At 39.9% G+C, this 18009-nt stretch overlaps 1 protein-coding gene across 11 annotated transcripts in view; it reads left to right on the forward strand.

Annotated features, from left to right (window-relative positions):
* The window catches only part of atp11a (ATPase phospholipid transporting 11A), a 107305-nt gene that overhangs the window by 46646 nt on the left and 42650 nt on the right, over nt 1-18009 (forward strand). For all 11 annotated transcript variants that reach the window (XR_008393477.1, XM_047151363.2, XM_017457775.3 and 8 more), the window contains 12 exons: nt 4104-4226; nt 5130-5219; nt 5331-5411; nt 5796-5903; nt 8740-8868; nt 9156-9259; nt 11905-11955; nt 12224-12288; nt 14984-15065; nt 15580-15730; nt 16669-16866; nt 17149-17322. Coding sequence is in view for 10 of the 11 variants with exons in the window: in XM_047151363.2 (XP_047007319.1) it covers nt 4104-4226; nt 5130-5219; nt 5331-5411; nt 5796-5903; nt 8740-8868; nt 9156-9259; nt 11905-11955; nt 12224-12288; nt 14984-15065; nt 15580-15730; nt 16669-16866; nt 17149-17322 (1356 nt within the window). In the remaining variant the exon portion in view is untranslated. The remainder of the gene's footprint in view (nt 1-4103; nt 4227-5129; nt 5220-5330; nt 5412-5795; nt 5904-8739; nt 8869-9155; nt 9260-11904; nt 11956-12223; nt 12289-14983; nt 15066-15579; nt 15731-16668; nt 16867-17148; nt 17323-18009) is intronic.

Below are 18009 nucleotides of genomic sequence, written 5' to 3' on the forward strand. Positions count from 1 at the left end.
CCTGCTATTTTTTTATTGGATGTAAGCACAAGGCACTTAGTACTTCATGGAGAGAGAGAGAGAGAGATGGGGGGGCGATGGGGAGAGAGATAGAGATGGAGAGATGGGGGGATGGGGAGAGGGAGAGAGAGATGGAGAGATGGGGAGAGAGAGATGGAGAGATGGTGGGGAGAGAGAGAGAGATGGAGAGAGAGAGAGATGGAGAGAGAGCTTGGCACTTGCCCATTTTAACGTCACACTTCTCAATTTCAATTTCAAGCTCCAAAGTCTTTCCTGAGTGATTGAGACTTAAAGCAACTCCACCTGCTGCTTTTAGTCTCATTAAACTCCTGAAATCCCACACTGGAGCTCCTGAAGACTCACCTACTCTAATCCAATAAACGCTGAGCTATTAACATCTTATTATAGTTAAAAGCAGGAAGCGAAAAGTGCTGACACCTGACCCTGTGACAGCTTTCCAGAATACAAGTATGTAATAGAAGGAATAGAAATAAGAGTGTGTGTGTGTGTGTGTGTGTGTGTGTGTGTGTATACGTCAGTGATTTCAACGAATTTTTATTGGTTTATTATATGGCACAGTTTGTTATGATGGACTCGTGGTGTGAAAATGACTGAAAGATGAACTCTGTATTGGCAAAGCATGTGTGTGTGTGTGTGTTTGGTTGGGTGAAGTTGAGCTGGCACCCTAGAGGTGTGTAAGTTTAGCTGCTCGGCTGTTCAGTTGGTAGGTAGAGCCGTGTGTGTGTGTGGGTGTACGTGGTGCACATGTAATCCGAGTGTCTTTAAAACTAGGGCATGGTGCTGCCACAACACGGCTCCATTCCCCGGCTGCAGCTTAACCCCACCTCTCGTTAACGTGTGTTTGACATGAGTGACTACACCGTGTGTGTTTTTGAATAATATGTCCATTACATGTGGAGCGTGTTGTCCTAAAATATCTCCTTTGATGATCATTCGGAATTTACAAGCTCACTTTATTATCAGTTTGCTTACACGAAGGGAGTTCGTTGTGACTATTGAGATGGATTAAAGGAGCAGTTTGTCATTTTTAGTGCCTCCTGCTGGCGGTCATGTGAACCGCAACCATGATTTAAACGTACTCTGACGAGCCCAACTCTTTCTGTTGACACTACATGCAGTCTGTGAGACTTTTTTTTAAATTTATTTTATTTTTTAAATTTAATGCAAATTGGTTTTTAATCTGGAAGGGGGTTGTACTATTTTCTGGGCCAGAAAAAAATAAAACTCAAAAACTGAACAGATCAATTGAATTGCAGTATTTGGAAAGTGCACGGTTGCATGTAGCAACAAGACAGATGGACCAGCCTCACATTTAATAATGTTTATACCAGAGCCTGGTTGAATTCTTGATTCTGATTGGCCCAGAGGCAGACGTATATGGCAGGCCGTTCACATAATTTAAAAAGTATAATTGTTGATATGTTTATTGAATCTTTATATGAGGAGACGCTTATTTAACATTTGTGGGAGGAGTCTGGTGTGTCAGTGCTTCATAGCCATCGGAGGTGAACCTGTAACTGTAATTATGCCGACATGGCACACACTGTCATGTTTTATACCGGACTTGCTGTAACTGATAGTCTAGTAACAACTTCCTCCTCTCTGTTGTCATTGGTTGATTCTTCTTACTGTACATCATGTGCACATACACACCCTTACTGAGAAACGAGTCAGTTTCCCAAGCTTCCGGGTCTTCCTTTAGCGGGAAAGCCTGAATAGACTGAGTAATGTGTGAAAGATGATGTAGCTCAGCGGGGAAAGAAAGAACACAAATGACATGGCCATTAAATTCACATAAGAACGCGATTAGCATGCAGGAGGAATGTAAACCGCTAATTAAGCCTGTTTGCCAGCAGGACATGCAAATCTTGATGTAAACTCCAGTTGAGGTAGAGATGAGGGAGAAAAAGAGCCATATGGAAGCCAGTCGTTTAAAAAATAAGAATAATCCGTTGGTTTAATGTGCGACTGAGCAGCCGGAATGGAGCTTGATTAGCGATGAGAAGTGTATGAGATGCTAACGGGTTGAAATGGTTCTCTCATGCTGAGCTGCACCGATGTTCCAAGCGAGGGCGGCTTCCTAATGTCGCTGTGAATTAAAGCCATGACAATGAGTGATCACGCTAACTGATCCCCAGTCGTAGCCGTTTTAAGCGAATACACACAAAAACACTTCTGTATGTCTTACATCTGATCAGATGCATGTATAAATATAATGCGTGATTCACTTGCTGATTTACAAAGAGACTATACCGTTGCGCTAACAGTGTTTATTTGTTAGCCGTCAAGCGTGATTGCGCGGTTGGGTTTCTTCCCAGCTATATTTGAAATGTTCCAGTGCCTACAGTAAGCTCTTATTGTCTGCTGACTCTTCTAAATGGCTCATATGTAAGAGCCGATCATCATTCACAGGAGACCGAAAGAAGTTGAGGACATCTTGAGCGTTATTGCTTCGCTAATTACTTCACTTAGAGACGTTTTAGTTTCTGAAGTGATTCCATTCTCCAGTCTTTCCCAGCCAATATCAATTCAAGTCCTTTCAGTAGTGGCTCCTGGAATATGCTGCTGAGGCATGGATTGCACCTCTGACTAATACCCTCTTTACACGGTCACTGATTTTTAGCGGACGGCCTCCTCTAGGCGGAATTGTAGTTGTACAATATTCTTTCCAACTGTACAATGTTTTTCTTTTTCCTCTCCTCACAATCTTTCAAGTAGATTGAATAATTCAGTGTGGGATATGGGATGTTTGGGATATTGACACATTTCCAGTACTTTCTTGGTGTTCGTGAGTTTGCTTGTGTAGCTATGTTCTCTAACAATCTTTGGGGTCTTCCAGGAACAGGTGTATTCAATGTTGAAATCACATGACTCATTAATTGCTTGCAGGTTGGCCTCAATTCGACTAGTTTTGAGACTGATGGTGATTGGCTGCACAGAATCTAATTTAAGGCGTTGGCAACAATGGGTGTGAATACTTATGCTATCACAGCTTTTGCACTGGGCACTTTGCCAGTTCCTGTCTGTTAGCTACAGTAGCTCTCCGCTATCACACCACAGCTTCCAGCCAGTGAGGGTGGAGTGCTTCCTTCTACATACGTGAAGCTCACACTGGCGTTTTTTCGAAGTAAAGCACACTCCGAGGAAAGCGCTATCTGCCCTCTTCCTCATACATCAGCTCACGGATGCCCTCCACTGGCTCGTTTTGCTCTCTGGGACTCCTTACCAAGGATGGCTGTGGCATTGTTAAAATTTGAACCTGTGAAGTCTCTGCTATAAGGCGGACACTTTTCTACTGGCCACTCGAAAGCCCAATGTTTATTTATTTCTAAATGATTTTGCAAAGCCCTGTTGATACCCCACTTTCAGTATTATGCGCTATTTTGTGAAGATTCCTGACATATAATCCGAGAAAATTTCCAGATTGTAACACTACTAAAATGATAGGAAACGTCAAGAGGGATGAAAACTCATGCAAGGCACTGTGAATGGCGCCTTTACAAGCATTTCTACGCAAGCACGTTGTGTTGCACAATCCCACACTTTTATAAAGAAACCTTGTACATAATCGATGCAAGCATTTGTGGGTATCTTTGAAGTCCGAGGTGCATTTAGAGTGCAGCTGGGATACATTTGGGCTGCTTGCAGTGACTAAATGACTAGATGATCATGCTTTCAGAGACTGGAGTAAAAGAATAAATGTAGGGTTTGGCATGGCCATCAGAGACTTTAGCGAGAGCCTTTAGTGCGAATATCCAAGAGGCATCAAGTGTGGCACTAAAAAGAGCACTTCAAAAGCAATTTGATTCAGATATAACTTTCTGATACAATTAAGCACTTTGGGGGTAATTTGGTGATCATGGACTTTTTAGAGAGAACTGTTATCCAGTCTTTAATTGGTTGAATTCTGTTTTGTAGAAGTGCAGCTGTGTAGGTCATAGCCTTCATTACCCATAAGAGCGTCGCTCTCAGTCTGTGGCAGAAGGCAAGAAGTTGAATGGAAGAAGGATCTTATTAGTTAATAAGTAAATGAATAACCCCTCCCTCTCTTTCTCTCTGTCTCTCTCTCGCTGTCTGTGCAGTGTGCAGGGGAGGAGAACTGGGTGGACAGCAGGACAGTGTATATCGGACAGAAAGTGCCACCCCCCGGCACTGAGGCCTACATCCCTCAGAGGTTCCCCGACAACAGAATAGTCTCCTCCAAGGTCTGACACAATATTCAAACTCCTTCAACTTAATTGCCATGAGAACATCTCTTCTATGCACAGATTAAATGAAAGCTTTCTATATTGAGCACTTAGTTTACCCTTATGAAAAAGTCTCAACAGTTCCAATTTTTTTTTTTTTAAATGATTAGGTAGAGCCTTTGCAGAAATTTTCATCAAGTATTTGTTTGTTGATCCCGAAATCGAGTGTGTTTTTGTTGAGATTGTTTTTTTTGTTTTTTTTCTGTACAAACTTTGGTGTATATATGGGAAAGTTGTCTAAAGGGTGTAAAACGAGATCAAAATAAGGACAAGTAGTGTAAAATTAGGTGAAAGGAGTGGTGTAAATTGGGGACCAATGCGGTATGGTGTAAAATTGGGGGAAGTGGAGGTTTAAAATGGGAACCAAATGTAATGTAGTATAAAATTAATGGAAGGGATTGGTGGAAAAAACTAGTGTAAAATAATGGGTGTTAAATGGGGGGAAATCTGTGTAAATTGGGTAGGAATGTGCCTTAAATATTGAAAAGGGGAGTGTAAAATTGGGATAAAGGTCGTGTAAATAATTGCAAAAAGTGTAAAATTGTGAAGAAAGGAAAAATTGGTGTGAATTGAGTTGAAAAGTGAAACAAAGGACACCAGCGATGTAAAATGTTGAGACAAAGTGGTGTAAGTGGGTCAATTTGGTTTAAATTTGGCAAAAAGTAGTGTAAATGGGGGATGAATGTGTGTAAGATTGTGGGAAGTGAAAATGTAATGTTGAATGAAATCCTCTTTCATCAGAATGGAATTTAAACAGCTTCTGTATACGATGCCTTATGCCTCATTGTCCCTCTAATCCCCTTAGAGTGATCTAACGTTGTTGTTGTTGTTGTTGTTTTCCCTAAATCTCTCTTCCTCCAGTACACTTTTTGGAACTTTATTCCGAAGAACTTGTTCGAACAGTTTCGAAGAATCGCAAATTTCTACTTTCTCATCATCTTTCTTGTACAGGTGAGCCTCAGTGAAATGAAAAGTCTTTTCAATAGCAGTGTCCCGCTCGGCGCAAACAGCCTGAAAGACTCTCTGTCTCTGTCTGTCCTTTCTGTTTATCGCTCTCTGCAGTTGATCATCGACACTCCCACCAGCCCCATCACCAGTGGTTTACCACTTTTCTTCGTCATCACTGTAACCGCTATTAAACAGGTAAGCAAGTGAAATGCCTTGTTTTTCTTTTCCTTTTTCCCTCCCTCTGAGTGAACCAATTGTACATTTAAATAAAATCAAGCATATTTTTTTTGTCCGATTTATTTATTTATTTATTTATTTATTTGTTGACCTCACACGTTTTTCTGGCCCTTTGTCAGCAGATCTAAGTGTTCTCAGACTATTAAGATTTATAACAATGCATATCGTGATATTCTGTGCAAGCATCGTGATATCTATCAGAAAACAGGGTGTGAAAACATTCGTTATCGTTAGGATAGTACCCTCAAACAGGCACCTTTTGTACACCCCTCTCTCTCTCTCTCTCTCTCTCTCTCTCTCTCTCTCTCTCTCTCTCTCTCTCTCTCTCTCTCTTCTGTGCAGGGCTATGAGGACTGGCTCAGGCACAAGGCGGACAACGCAATCAACCAGTGTCCCGTTCAAGTTGTCCAAAAAGGCAAAGTGGTTCGCAAGCAGAGTCGCAAGCTGCAGGTGTGTTACTTGCAGGGAAATGTGCTACATGTTAATAATGCGGCGGCTGTGGTTCCGGTGGTAGAGCGGGTTGTCCACTAATCGTAGGGTTGGCGGTTCGATTCCCGGCCCACGTGACTCCACGTGCCGAAGTGTCCTTGGGCAAGACACTGAACCCCGAGTTGCTCCCGATGACAAGTTGGCGCCTTGCATGGCAGCTCTGCTACCTTTGGTGTGTGTGTGTGTGTGTGTGTGTGAATGGGTGAATGAGACACAGTGTAAAGCGCTTTGGATAAAAGCGCTATATAATTGCAGAGCATTTACCATTTATTGCAGTCGTATGTTGCTTTTAACATTATGGTGCAAATAATACACGTCAAAGTGTCATTTGACATGCCTTACAACGGACATTGACCTCTGCCACTGACAATGGCTCTGTATATTCCCATTTATAAGGAAGTCATTATATTCAGAACTGAGGCTTTGCGTGACCTAACTGTTTGTGTAATGCAGTTCAGCTGACAGCATTGTTCCAGTTAGTGTCTGGCAGCAGAGGGTCGGCACGATGACAGACAGAATGCTGCCGTGTTCCTACGTTCATTGTGAAGTTAGTCTTATTGCAGAGACATCGCTATGCCACTTATCAGTGAGATGTGAAATAAAAAGGATTGAAGGTCTGTCTTGTTGCAGAAACTCTAGAAAGCCTGGGCTGTACTTTAGAAATATGACAAAAGGTATTTGGTATTTGTTTAAATAATTCAGGATTGCTTTTCTTTTCTTTTCTTTTTTTTATAACCCTGGCTTGTCAGTGACTACGTTTACATGGACAGCAGTAATCTAATTATTGACCTTATTCTGAATAAGACAATATTGTGATTAAGGTGTTTACATGAGTCGCTTTTAGAATACTCCTTTCATGTTCCCGTGTTACATGTTATAGAACATAGATCCATTAACGTCACACGTCATTACGTCACCGCGCCACGCCGTCCGACGTCCCTCCAGAATTTCACGTATCGACATACAGTTGGTCTTCGTTATGGAACCGTATACAGTTTTGCGTGTTTTTATTTATAATTTTATGAAAGCTTCAAGTGCAGTTAATTATCAGTCATGCTGTACGTGCTAATAGACGACTGCTTGAAGCCGTAGGCTACGTCCCAAACCGCGTACTTACCTACTTTATAGTATACTACTATATACATGTATCTCGCCTACTATATAGCAGGTAAGTACGCGGTTTGGAACGCGGCCGTGCTCTCTTGTTTGCCGTAAAACGGTCGAGCGCTGCCGTGTGTGTACGTGTCCTGTCGCAAAATGCGGTGAAAACTCTCACACGAGGTTAATAGCGTGATTAAGGTGTGTACATGTCTGTAATACACGTCGATAACACGACTAAAACAGGAATACTCCACACGTCTTAATTCCATTTGTGTTTACTACGAGTATGACTTTAGTCGGATTAAGCTCATCAATAATCGCTGTTTACGTGCTAGTTTCTTAATCAGAGTATCGTCTTAATCGGGTTAATGTCGGATTATTGTCGTCCATGTAAACATTCTGACTTGGGAAGATGTTTGGAGTTGTTTCTTGCAGTACAATTATTGTCATCTGCTTGCGAATACTCCTGTGTTTTTCAAACTTGTCTCTATCCAGTGCATCAGCCCAGGTGTGATTTCCACAGCTGCACGTATAACTCATTTACAGTGGAAGTCAAAGGGAATTGAATTCCTAATAAAAGCGTATACACTGTGATTCTATAACATGAATTAAAAACTATATCTGTTATGCATTATTAATATAGTTTTTATTGCATTTTTTTCCAACCTTCCAACGCTAGAACAATACAATAAAGAGTAATTATTTGCTTAAAGTTTCCAGAAGGTTTTGTGCTGACGCCACTGGGAATTCGAACACGCTATAATGGTAGCGCACGACATTTTTTTAAAAAACAATTCTTTATGGCATTCTAGCAAAATGTTTTACGAGAGCATTTATTGACCGAATTCAGCAAGTCCTACATTTTAAGTAAACAGCTTTCCTCTTCTACCTTAGTATAGAGAAACGTTCAAATTCTTGCTTGTAGTAATCACAGATGCGCTGTAGACACAATGGATAGAGATTAGGTTGAAAAATGCTGCCGTATTCCATTGTGTTTGACTGAAGTAGACAGGTTTTTTTTAATCCCACATGAATGAATGTAGTAAAATGTGTCACACGGCACATATTTACCAGTGGCTAGGATCCCAATCCTGATGCACATTTCTAGTCATACGGGTTATTTAACACTGAAACAAAATGGTGAGACAGAACTCTCGAGTGTGCATTTAGATGCAGTTTGTTGCATGATTTTTTTTATTTTTTTTTTCCCCTCCGTATAATCCAGTCAGCCTCTATGATCCGTTACGTAACACTCGCTCTCTGTGGATGCCAACGGTGTCCCAGATACGCCCGTCATCAGAATGATAGATTTATGTTTACGTATTTATTTGTGTGGTTGGAATGAGGCGTTTACGATGTTAAATCATTGTGTTTAAACTTCCATTGTCCATGTCATCCTCACTACTTTGGCTGCTGTCCAGAGTGGAACTCTGAACTGTGAATAGGGTCTGTGTTAGGCGGCTTCGATAAGAGCATGGTAATGACATCATAGCTTTGTGTCGTTCAAGTTTAGTCGAGCCGTAGTTATGTACAATGTAACGTTACAGGAACAAGGAGGATTTCTCAAAGTTGGTTGTTGTTTGTTGTTGTTTTTTTTTATGAATGATGACGGCTTTATGACACTCACCTGTGTAATTCATTTTAATAGCATAACAGGTTTTCTATGGTGTAATTGTAGTATGTTTGTGCATGCCAGGTGGGTGACGTGGTGTTGGTGAAGGAGGACGAGACGTTCCCTTGTGACCTGATCCTGCTTTCCACCAGTCGAGACGATGGCACGTGTTTCGTCACCACTGCCAGCTTGGACGGCGAATCCAGTCACAAGGTGATTAAGGCACAAAGCAGTGTGTATTACATTACATTACATTACTCAGAGTGCTCTAGGAAGAGGAGTGAAAATCGCCTCGCTGCTGAGTCTGCAGGAAAATAAAGCTTTATGTAGATTTGTCGCTTATTTATTTTTTTTCCCCCTTGTAGTTTCTTGTCGACTTGCACTGTACTTTGAGCTGCGTTTTTTTTGGTGCATCTGAAGTTGAGTTCATTAGACGGAATGTGCGTGTGTGTCCTTGGTATGCCGATTGCTCATTGATGTGCTCTTCTCCCCACACAAAGACCTATTATGCAGTTCAGGACACCAAGGCCTTCAATACAGAGAAGGAGGTGGACCAACTGCAGGCCATTATAGAATGTGAACAACCTCAGCCAGACCTCTACAAGTGAGTCATTTACCATTTCATATGAACAACTCAAACGTCACACTTGTATGTCGCTGCAAGACACACGATATATCCGAGACATGCGTCACACGTCATGCATGTTTACATGTAACAGTAAAAGGCATGAACAAACATTTAACACGAGAGCAGCCGAGCATAAGAACTAATATTCTCATGTGCTCCAACACAGCTATAATACACCTGGGTTCTTACTAGTAACCTACGCACTGTTAATCAATCATTGATGTCACGGAACATTTTATTCAGCTCTCTTGTGGTTCGTTGGTTTAAATAGTGGCGAGCATGTTTTTTTTTTTTTTCAAACTGCTGCGTATGCTGTATACTCGGAGGAAAGCGCTATCTGCTGTCTTTCTCATACATGAGCTCACAGAGATTCCTTTGGCTCCCAACTGCGGAAGGGTGTTTTATCGTACGGATCTGAACGCGCGATCTGGGTGAACGCTTTTCTGTTGCCCCGCTGAGGAATCTCTACTGTAGGTTCGTTCTTGATTTTGTTGGCTAGTTGAGTTCAATTGAATTGCATGAGCTAGCTGCAGCGCTGTTGCAGTTCTGTTTTTGTGTATATCTCATGTTAAATAGTTTTAGATCTTCAAGCGAAATACAATATAAAACAAAAGCAACCTGAGTGTAAACACAATACAGTTTTGATTTATTTCTTTATTTTTATTTAAGCAAAAAAAACAAAACAAAACAAAAAACACCTATCCCCAATGTTAAAAAATAATTTCGCCCTTAAACTTAAAATCTGGTCGTGCCACCTTTAGCAGCGATAACTGCAAACAAACGCTTCCGATAACTGGAGATCAGTCTTTCACTTACTTCTAGGACTAGGATTTACTCCTATGCTTTGGATCATGGTCTTGCTGCGTAATCCAGTTGTGCTTCAGTTTCAATTTACGGACTGAAGACCGGGCATTCTCCTTTAGGATTTTCTGGTAGAGAGCAGAATTCATGTTTCCCTCAATTATTGCAAGTTGGCCAGGCTCTGAAGCAGAAAAGCATCCCCACACATCACACTTCCACCACCATGCTTGGCCATAGGTACGATGGTCTTTTTGTGGAATTCTGTGTTTGGTTTACTCCAGATGTAACGGGACGCCTGTCTTCCAAACAGTTCACTTTCGACTCATCAGTCCACAGAACATTCTCCCAAAAGGTTTGAGGATTATCAAGGTGTGTTTTCGCAAAGTTCAGACGAGCCTTAATGTTCTTCTGAGTCAGCAGTGGTTTTCACCTCGCCACTCTTTCAAGGATGCCATTTTTGCCCAGTGTCTTTCTGATATTGGAGTCATAAACAGTTCCCTTTTTTGATGCAAGAGAGGCTTTGATGTTGTCCTTGGCTCTTTTGTGACTTCCTGGATGAGTAGTTGGAATTTCAGAAGTGGAGATAGTGGAGTCATAAACCGTGACCTTTATTGATGCAAGAGAAGCCTGTAGGTCCTTTGACGTTGTCCTTGGCTTTTTTGTGACTTCCTGGATGAGTCGTTGGGATTTCAGAAGGTTGGCTACTTCTGTGCAGTTTTTCTATTTGGAGAGAATGTCTCTCACTGTGGTTCTTTGGAGTCCCAGAGCCTTTGAAATAGCTTTGTAACCCTTCCCAGACTGATGTATTTCAATCACCTCTTCATTTCTGGAATCTCTTTTAACTTTGGCATAGGGTGTTACTGGGTAAGACCTTTTAACCAACTTCATAATGTTGAAAAAGTTCTATTTAAGTGTTCATGTGATTGAACAGGGTTTGCAGTAATCAGGCCTTTTTGTGTCTAGTCCAACTGAACGCCATTATGAATGCAGTTTCATAGATTTGGGGAATTAGTAACTATGGGGGCAAATACATTTTCACACAGGCCCAGTTAGTATTGGATAACTTTAATTTTTTTTTTTTGCTTCAATAAATAACATTTAAGAACGGTATTTTGGGTTTACTCAGGTTGCCTTTTTTATGTTAGATTTTGTTTTCATTTCTGAAACAATTTAGTACGAGATACACAACAAAAACAGAAGAAATCGGGGCAAATACTTTTTCACAGCACCATGGGATCGAGTAGGGCTACAGCGAAGAAGGTCCTGGGATTATTTCATTTTGGAAAACATAGCTGCTTTACTTACAGATTTTACATCTAAGTACCTGATTCCGTTGTTCTCAACGGCCTATTGTCAGTGGCTGATCATTAATAACGATGTACTGGATAAGAGCTGTTATTTTCACTCAAATAGCGTGATCTCGAGAAATCTTTCTTGCCTAGCCAGTGTTTGCAGCTAGTAATGACCTCGGCATGTTGAGTTTTATTTTGAATTTTATTTTATAAGATGTTTTATTAGGTTACTTGTTCTCAGAAGGTGTGCAACATACACTAATCGTACCTCAAGTATTATTAATATACATAATATATAATATACTGTATACGTAATATACATAAATTACATCACATAGTGCTAATCCTAGATTAATTGATAATTACATAGTATTTTATTGGTATCGGAGCATTTTTTATGAGTACGAGTAAATGAGCGTGCTGTCAGACTGATACCTGATACCAGAACCGATATTGACTTCTTACTTTGTGCTTCTCTCTCTCTCTCTCTCTCTCTCTCTCTCTCTCTCTCTCTCTCTCTCTCTCTAGATTTGTCGGGCGCATCAATATTTATTTGGACCGAGATGAGCCCATCGCAAGGTAAATCCATACACAGGAAGCTGAGCCATAATGAAAGAAGTTTGTTTGTGTACAAGAAAGATGGAATGTGCAGTATTGAATTCTGCAGGAGGATTTTATAGCCTTCATATAGAGCACATCTCTATTGGCACAAAGTCTAAAGTTAACATATAACTGAGCCAGCAGTTTGCTATCTGCTTTGTCGAGCTGCAATCCATTTCACTATATGCTCTCACCTTTTTAAAATGCAGGCCAAGTATACTGTACTGAATTTAATCTCTGGTTTTAGACCCCTGGGCTCGGAAAACCTGCTGCTGCGAGGGGCCACGTTGAAAAACACGGAGTTCATATATGGTAATAAAAATGCATTTCCTACAACCTTATTCATCTCTCAGGAAAGAAGGTACTAAAGTTTACCATTGCTCGTCATTGGCGTAGTGCTCTTGATGGTACACCACGTCGAATTGATTGTTTTCCTATAACAGCATGTCTCAGAGTGTTTCATTCCTCTCATACCACAGCAGTCTGCCAACGATACATGTGATGTGGAAAGTTAGTCGACGTTATCCCCTACGTTATAGCAGCTATAAACCGTCAGTCGTGTTAGTGTGGATCCGCAAAGCGCCGCAAAATCCTCCGCCTGAAGGCTTTCCTGTGGCGGAAACTTACTCACTATTACAAAGCACTGGCACTAGAGACTCCTTCCATAACATTTTAAATAAACATCTCCTTACACAAAACTTCATCTCAATGATTATACCCATGTTTTTAAATAGCAGCATGTTTTATATATCCTCTGTGATAAACAGTTAGGTACAGTTTAGTGCATTTTTTTCTGAAAGTCTTTGGAGGATTTTAGAAGGGTATTAACATATTTTCGTAAGGGTATAATTTCATATACATTTCATCAGTAGGCTAAAATGTACTTCGCAGATCATGAAAGTGAATATTTATAGTAATACAGACTGACATGTAAGTCATTTGCATATAATATAGAATGTATAGGATCATATATATCCACATGTTTGACACTTAAGATCGATTTCATATTATTGCTACAGATTGCAATATACACTAACCAGCCACTTTTATAGGAACAAGTGTTAGCCTGCTCATGTCTCATGCTGGCAGTATGAGAATTATAAAATTCCCCCTACAAAAATATGTGAAAATCCTTAGAAAATCCTCCAATAACTTTCAGAAAGAAAGGTGCTACACTGTGTGTAGTTTTATGGACATGATTTTATACATATACATATATAGATAGATAGATAGATATAATGTATGTATTGTTTTTGCTCAGAGTGTGTTATGAGAGTGAAATAGTCTAGCCACAGCAGAAACCCTTTCGGACAAAGACAATGGCAGAGAGGGTGAGAGAGCCAGTACGAGAGGGCAAATTGCAAAAAAAGAATAAGAAGCACTCAGGAGAAGCGAGAGCGAGAGAGATAAAGCAAAGGGAGTGGGAAAGCTGTGATTTGGCTCGTTAAGCTGTTCTCTCGCTCCATTCCCACTATAATTAAACGAGTTGTTGAAGGAACTGAAAGTTCAGAATGAAGTCCTTTAATTGCACCGCACCGATAGCCAGAATGAGAGACCATTGTCTGCTTGAAAAATTCTCGCTAGGCTCGTATTAAGACTGTGTGTGTGTGTGTGTATGAGCAAGAAAGTCTTTAACTTTTTATGAAAAAAAAGGGAACGTTAAACGGTAATAGTACTGTTCTCGGTAGCCAGGGACACAGCAGACACTTAAAATCATCTCGTTTATGAGTAATTCTGTATATTTACACATGGGATATTTCACAATTTAGCTCACATAAGCCTGCAATGTGCAAAGCAGGTCAACAATACACGAGGTTTTAATTTAAGTGAGCATTTGGACCAGCCTGTTTTAGTATACTTAAAGACACACTTGCTAGTCACTTTAATAGGAAAGCCTGTGCATCCTCTCATTCGTGCAGTTATCCAGTCAACCAATCATGTAGCAGCATAATGCATAAAATGATCCAGATACAGGTCAAAACCTTCAGCTTCTAATGTTTGTATCAGACATCAGAATGGGGGAAAAAATGTCATCTCAGTGATTGGTTGGTGCCGGATTGACTCGTTTGGTTTGAGTATTGATTGAGTATGATCTCCTGGGATTTTCATGCACACCAGTCTCTCAAAACAAAAAAGCATGAGCAGGGTTACAGGTGTTCCTATAACAGTGGCTGGTTAGTGTATATTGCAATCTGTGGCGATAATTTGAAATCTACCTTAACTGTCAAACATATGGAGATATATGATTCTATATTATATGCAAATGACTTGCATGTCAGTCTGTATTACTATGAATATTCACTTTCATGATACAGTTTAAGAGTATGCTAAATATTTATTTTAGCCAACTGTTGAAATGTGTGACGATTTATATGGGTTGAAACGTAAACGAGAACTTTGCTTTCTTTCCCTTTGACATGTTCAAGTAGTACATATGTTATCAAATCAGTCATTCACATGTATGCAGGTATTTATCATATATGAAGCACCAATATACAGTCTAGTCATCCAGATCATATATCACAGCTGAACATGTCAAAAATCAGGTATAAACTATACCACTATAATCAGCACACAGAATATTCACTCCATTTGATTCTTTTGAACAACTTAGCTAGCTAACAGCTGTGCTCTTACTGAATATTAATGTTTTGATTATAGTCCTAAGACAGAAAATACAGTACAGTATGATCATTTTGTTTGACAGACCTTCTTTTAAAGCATAAATAGGTTACAGGTCAATGTATATTGACATATATGGAGATCAGAAACTGTACTAAATGCTTGGGTAGCTATCATATTACATTTTTAAAATATCAACTAATGGATAGTCATGGAAGGGTGGCTTGCTCTTAACAGGAAATACATACAAGGCATTTATTATCTGGACAATATGTATGCTCAGGATCCATAAAAAAACACTCCTATTTTACAAAGTCACTGTACTCAGCATTGTGTAACTTGATTTATTATTATTATTATTATTATTATTTTTGTTTTCATTCAGCTGTGGCTATCTACACTGGCATGGAGACCAAAATGGCCCTGAACTACCAGTCCAAATCCCAGAAACGCTCTGCTGTAGAAAAGTAAGATTTCATTATTTACTTTTCTTAATGCAGTTCAGTTCCTATTAGCGTTTTCTGAGTATATTACGCTAGGCTGCGGTTTCTAATGCATGTTTTTACCTTATTAGGTAAGCACCGCAGATTGCCTACTTAATGATTTGTAATTACTTGTGCAAGATGTGCAATATCCAGTTTCACTCGGACGTTTATAGAAGGCAGTTAAAAGTCGGTGGATGGGACATAATTTGGTGTCACTGCGATCTTTTTAGAATGTACTTTCCGGTCCTGATTCCCTTAATAGCTCCACAGATAGCTCAACTGCCGTGATCTAATAGAAGTTAAAATCATTGGAGGTAATACAGCAGAGGATCTATTGAAACATGGTTTGAGCTATAACAAAATCACTGACCCTTCTCCAAATCTCTTTACAAGCACATTGTTTTTTCCGTTTTTGTTCGTTTTTTCTCTAATCCTTGACGGTAAATCAGAGGAACTCTTGTTATTTGCTCATCTTTTTCCCCCCCTGTTCTTGCAGATCTATGAATGCATACCTGGTTGTTTATCTCTGTATATTGATCAGTAAAGCTCTGATCAACACTGTCCTCAAGTACGTGTGGCAGGCCGACCCCGACCGAGACGAGCCCTGGTACAACCAAAAAACAGAGACCGAGCGGCAACGTCACATAGTACGTCAAGTACACCAGAAATTCATTGCCTATAATGCATCCGAAGAGCTTTTCCTGTCTCTGACTGTGCTTTATAGATCCTTTTGAATAGCTTGATTTAAGCCTGTTTCCAGTTTGGGTGTGACTGGTGTGACTTATCCCTTTGGAAAAAAAGGGGGAAAAACTCCATTATCCTGAACACACAGCTCATTATATTAATTACGGAGTCATAACATTATGCTGAAATGGTGCTGCGTTCAATGAGCTGACAACAAAAATTCTCATGGTGTTTACGGTGTCAGAACCAGTCAGTTGTAAATCAACGTTGACATTCCTCAGTGCGGCAGAAGAACGCACTGAAGTTTGGTTAGCAAGTGATGCTAAGTGGAAGCGCAGTGCAATTTTAGTCATAGCGAATCTTTTCTTAGGAATTTACCAACACATCTGAGGAAAATGTTGATACTCCAGATGATTTTGTCTACTTTTCACCATCACTTAAAGTGCCAGCTAGCTAAATTTACTAGCCTTGTGTGCTCTAGTCGTTGTTTTTCCTTCCATATGAAAGGACATTGTTAGTACATTGTGTGGTTTAGCTTTTCTTATAACACTACATTCAGATACTGGTGTATTCAAGGTGCCTCCAAGAAAATTTCTTGTGGTTATTCACATGTGCAGGATTAGCAAGCAGTGAAGAATGCTGGCGATTGTCAATATATTGACGTTTGTTAGGTTATAGTGCAATTTTAGTCATAGCGATTCTTTTCTTAGGAATTTACCAGCACATCTGAGGAAAATGTTAATGCTCCTGATGACTTTGTTTCATGTCCACCATCACGATCTCTTTACATCGTCAGTGTGAAAGACTTCAGGTGCTAGCTAAATTGTTTTGATTGTTACCCCACAAATGTTCAGTTGAGCGCACTATATTTTTTCCCCTTTTTTTTTTTTCCTCCCCTCAGTTGATACGAGCCTTGACTGACTTCCTGGCTTTCATGGTCCTCTTCAACTACATCATTCCTGTGTCCATGTACGTGACTGTGGAAATGCAGAAGTTTCTGGGCTCTTATTTTATTACCTGGGACGATGAGATGTTCGACGAAGAGCTGGGAGAGGGTGCGCTTGTTAACACGTCGGATCTTAACGAGGAACTCGGGCAGGTGAGATCGAGAGTATTGTTTTGAAGTAGTATTTAAATTGAAATATTTAGTTTTTTTGCATTATTTTTTTTAACAGTTATTTTTTGTTAAATGAATAAAACCATTTGATTATTTTGTTATTCAATTTCAAAATAAATAATAAATAAAATATTACACAAACACCTATATAGGTATATAATATATACCATTTAATTTCATTTTTTATTTAGGTTTTATTTCTTTCTTTTCACAAACCCTGATGAACCTTCTGTTAAGCAACTCGTCGGTATCTGTTTCTCTCAGGTGGAGTATGTCTTCACCGATAAGACGGGAACTCTGACGGAAAACAACATGGAGTTTATCGAGTGCTGTGTAGACGGTCACGTGTACGTACCGCATGCCATCTGTAATGGCCAGATCATGTCTGCAGCAGCCAGCATCGACATGATCGACTCGTCACCCTGCAGTGAGAGGAAGGTGAGCCTAAAACATGCAGAAACGGAAAACATCTCAGTTCGTGCTTTTGAGGTTTGATTAGTTCACGTGGGGGCGGGGTTGGGGGGCGGGGTTGGGATGTGTCATGGTGGTTTAGTGTTTAGCATCGTTCCAGCTCATGTACATGTGTTGGAATGACAGTAAAAATCCTTGAATCCTTTTGCCGCTCATCACAGATATATTATCTCATTGTGATGAATGACTGAGGGAATTTGGCCTATGTGTTTCCTCATATTCATACTCCTGTGAAACAGGAAGTCATGGTTGAACAATTTCCTGTTCCTAGCCACCCAGGTGTCCTAAAAGAAAAATGTAAAATTTCAGTGGGAATACATTTTTTGATATCCATGACCTCAGAGTATTTTTGTGATTTTTTTTTTTAACAAAAAGTTAAACAAAAAAGACAATTTTTTCACAGACTTCTTTGCTCATATTTACCAAGGGTGCCAATATTTATATTGACATTTAGGCGGGAGAAATAGTGATGTCTATTGGAAAATGTCAGTGCGCAAAGGTTTAGTATTCTCTCATTCTTGTAGCAGTGATGAAAAAGAAAGACGTTAAACAGATGACATTTTTCTGATAATGAATTGTCCTATATATCCTACACAAAATAAAAATCTGGCTTTTACTGTTTACATCTCTACATTATACTGACTGTCATGTTAA

Source organism: Ictalurus punctatus, chromosome 26 (assembly GCF_001660625.3).
Source record: "Ictalurus punctatus breed USDA103 chromosome 26, Coco_2.0, whole genome shotgun sequence".
NCBI classification, from domain to species: Eukaryota; Metazoa; Chordata; class Actinopteri; order Siluriformes; family Ictaluridae; genus Ictalurus; species Ictalurus punctatus.